Source organism: Bison bison, unplaced genomic scaffold (assembly GCF_000754665.1).
Source record: "Bison bison bison isolate TAMUID 2011002044 unplaced genomic scaffold, Bison_UMD1.0 scf7180017864460, whole genome shotgun sequence".
Lineage (NCBI taxonomy): Eukaryota > Metazoa > Chordata > Mammalia > Artiodactyla > Bovidae > Bison > Bison bison.
In genome coordinates, this window is record NW_011495022.1 from 3,330,250 (window position 1) to 3,333,869 (window position 3,620).

General features: G+C 42.2%; 1 protein-coding gene across 1 annotated transcript in view; it reads left to right on the plus strand.

Moving 5' to 3' along the window:
• Positions 1 to 2,783, plus strand: part of LOC105002925 (tetratricopeptide repeat protein 30B) — a 3,482-nt gene extending 699 nt beyond the window's left edge. The window contains exon 2 of the mRNA XM_010859773.1: positions 1 to 2,783. This exon is cut by the window's left edge and continues 34 nt beyond it. Within this exon, the coding sequence (XP_010858075.1) occupies positions 1 to 1,614 (1,614 nt within the window). The 3' untranslated portion in view covers positions 1,615 to 2,783.
• Positions 2,784 to 3,620: the final 837 nt, after the last annotated feature.

Genomic DNA, 3,620 nt, shown 5'->3' on the forward strand with positions numbered 1-3,620 from the left:
GACCTGCCCGGGGCCAGGAGCCTGGTGGAGCAGCTACTGAGTGAAGGAGGAGAAGACAGCGGGGGCGAGAACGAGCTGGATGGCCAGGTCAATCTGGGTTGTCTGCTCTACAAGGAGGGACATTATGAAGCCGCGTGTTCCAAGTTCTCTGCGGCCCTGCAGGCTTCGGGCTACCGGCCTGATCTTTCCTACAACCTGGCTTTGGCCTATTACAGCAGCCGGCACTATGCCCTAGCTCTGAAGCATATCGCGGACATTATTGAGCATGGCATCCGCCAGCACCCAGAGCTGGGTGTGGGCATGACCACTGTGGGCATTGATGTTCGAAGTGTTGGCAACACCGTAGTCCTTCACCAGACTGCCCTGGTGGAAGCCTTCAACCTCAGGGCCGCCATAGAATACCAACTGAGAAACTATGAGGCGGCCCAGGAGGCCCTCACTGACATGCCACCAAGAGCAGAGGAGGAGTTAGACCCCGTGACCCTGCACAATCAGGCACTAATGAACATGGATGCCAGGCCCACAGAAGGGTTTGAAAAACTACAGTTTTTGCTCCAGCAGATCCCCTTTCCCCCAGAGACCTTTGGCAACCTGTTGCTGCTCTATTGTGAATATGAGTATTTTGACCTGGCAGCAGACGTCCTGGCGGAGAATGCCCATTTGACTTACGAATTCCTCACACCCTATCTCTATGACTTCTTGGATGCCATGGTCACTTGCCAGACAGCTCCTGAAGAGGCTTTCATTAAGCTTGATGGCCTAGCAGGGATGCTGACTGAACAGCTCCGGAAACTCACCATACAAGTGCAGGAAGCAAGACACAATAAAGATGATGAAGCTGTCAAAAAGGCAGTGAATGAATATGAGGACACCCTTGAGAAGTACATTCCTGTGTTGATGGCCCAGGCCAAAATCTACTGGAACCTTGAAAATTACCCAATGGTGGAAAAACTCTTCCGCAAATCTGTGGAATTCTGTAACGACCACCATGTGTGGAAGCTGAATGTGGCTCATGTTCTGTTCATGCAGGAAAACAAATACAAAGAAGCCATAGGTTTTTATGAGCCCATAGTCAAGAAGCATTATGACAACATCCTGAATGTCAGTGCTATTGTGCTGGCCAACCTGTGTGTTTCGTATATTATGATAAGTCAAAATGAAGAAGCTGAGGAGTTGATGAGGAAGATTGGAAAGGAGGAAGAGCAGCTCTCCTATGATGATCCAGATAAGAAAATCTACCATCTCTGCATTGTGAATTTGGTGATAGGGACGCTTTATTGTGCCAAAGGGAATTATGACTTTGGTATTTCCCGGGTTATCAAAAGCTTGGAACCTTGTAATAAAAAACTAGGAACTGATACATGGTATTATGCCAAAAGATGCTTCCTGTCATTATTAGAAAACATGTCAAAACACACCATCATGCTTCGTGACAGTGTCATTCAAGAATGTGTTCAGTTTTTAGAACACTGTGAACTTTATGGGAGGGACATACCTGCAGTTATTGAAGAAACCCTGGAAGAAGAAAGAATGCATATTGGAAAGAATACAGTCACATATGAATCCAGAGAGTTAAAAGCTTTGATTTATGAGATTATAGGATGGAATATGTAGTAATGTCTGATAGCGGACTTATCATAATGGCTTTATGTCTGTTTTTCACTCTTTTTTTAATCTCCAGTTAGCTACTGGCATCTTTACATTTGTTACACATTGGACTTTGTACAGTTTATAATAAAAATAATTAGTATTTTTTAAAAATCTTCACAAAGTGAAATATAAGAACATCTAGAAAGATTTATGAAAATTCAGAACTGCATGGGGACACTATTTCTATTAGAACTTGTTAGCACCCATGTTCCCTGTTACCATTGGTGCTTTGTATTTTGAGAGTGACCTGCGTAAGGGTTATATTATCCAGGGACTTGGTACTAGTCCTAACAGGCCCAGAACTCTGTAGTTAATGTCTAGGATTTCTTGGCTTTTAATAATCTCAGGGATTGTGTGTTCTAATTCATAGTTTGTAATGAATACATATTATATAGCATTAGGATGTTTTTCAGAGTTTTCAATATAAGATACAATGCTTTATGTAAACAAAATACCTTACATTATAAATTTTTTTGTTGCTGCTGGTTTTTTAATGTGCAAGTTAGTGGGAGACCTTGTGCCCTTAACATAATTATGGTGCTGTGGTTTAGAGACAATAAACAGTTGTCAAAGAATTTTACATAGTTTTCTTTTGTTCTACTTGTTAGTAATTTGAATATATAAGCAACATATAGTGTTTTTCATAACTCTGTTCTCATTTAAGTGAGGAATAGCAGAGGTACCTTGAGAACTCTGCTTACTTCCTACGTTTGTAACTTAGGATACGTTAATGCTGGCGTTGTTTCTGTGTGGTAACCTCTCAGGAAAAGAAAAATCTAAGCTATTTCCATGACCCCACCAAACTTCTCTTCCACCTCTATCACAGATGAAAAGGTCAGTTCTGAAACCTCATCTGGTAGATTGATAAGGCTAAGTTATGGCCACAACCCTTCCAATGAAAACCCCACTCATTCTGCTTAGGCATTTTTATTTTCTGAACCATACAAGAGCTTTACCTTGTTTCCCCACCCCTTTTCTTTCCATAAATCTGTCAACCCCAACTCTTGACCTGGCTTAGAGAAAAACAAAGTACCTTGAATTATATGAAACTGCTGATTTTGGAAGTTTTTAAACTACAAAACTAGCAATTTTTTATGGTCCAATCTAACAGTGTTCTATTGAAAGATAGTGAACCCTGCTGTGATGGTCAGTTCAGTTCAGTTGCTCAGTCATGTCCAACTCTTTCTGACTCCATGGACTGCAGCATGCTAGTCTTCCCTTCCCTATCTCTCCCAGAGCTTGCTCAAACTCATGTCCATTGAGTCAGTGATGCCATCCAACCATCTCATCCTCTGTCGTCCCCTTCTCCTCCTGCCTTCAATCTTTACCAGCATCAGGGTCTTTTCCAATGAATCAGTCCTTTGCATCTGGTGGCCAAAGTACTGGAGTGTCAGCTTCAGCATCAGTCCTTCCAATGAATATTCAGGACTCACTTCCTTTAGGATTGACTGGTTTGATCTCCTTGCAGTCCAAAAGACTCTAGAGTCTTCTCCAACACAGTTCAAAAGCATCAATTCTTCAGCGCTCAGCTTTCTTTATGCTCACATCCATACTGGAAAAACCATAGTTTGACAGACCTTTGTCAGCAAAGTAGTCTGCTTTTGAATATGCTGTCTAGATTGGTCATAGCTTTTCTTTCAAGGAGCAAGTGTCTTTTAATTTCATGGCTGCAGTCACCATCTGCAGTGATTTTGGAGACGCCCCCAAATAAAGTCTCTTACTGTTTCCATTGTTTGAACATCTATTTGCCAGGAAGTGACGGGACTGGATTAACACCTGTAGTAACAGGCAAATTTGGCCTTGGAATATGGAATGAAGCAGGGCAAAGGCTAATAGAGTTTTGCCAAGAGAACGCACTGGTCACAGTAAACACCCTCTTCCAACAACACGAGAGAAGACTTTACACATGGACATCACCAGATGATCAATACTGAAATCAGATTGATTATATTCCTTGCAGCCAAAGACAG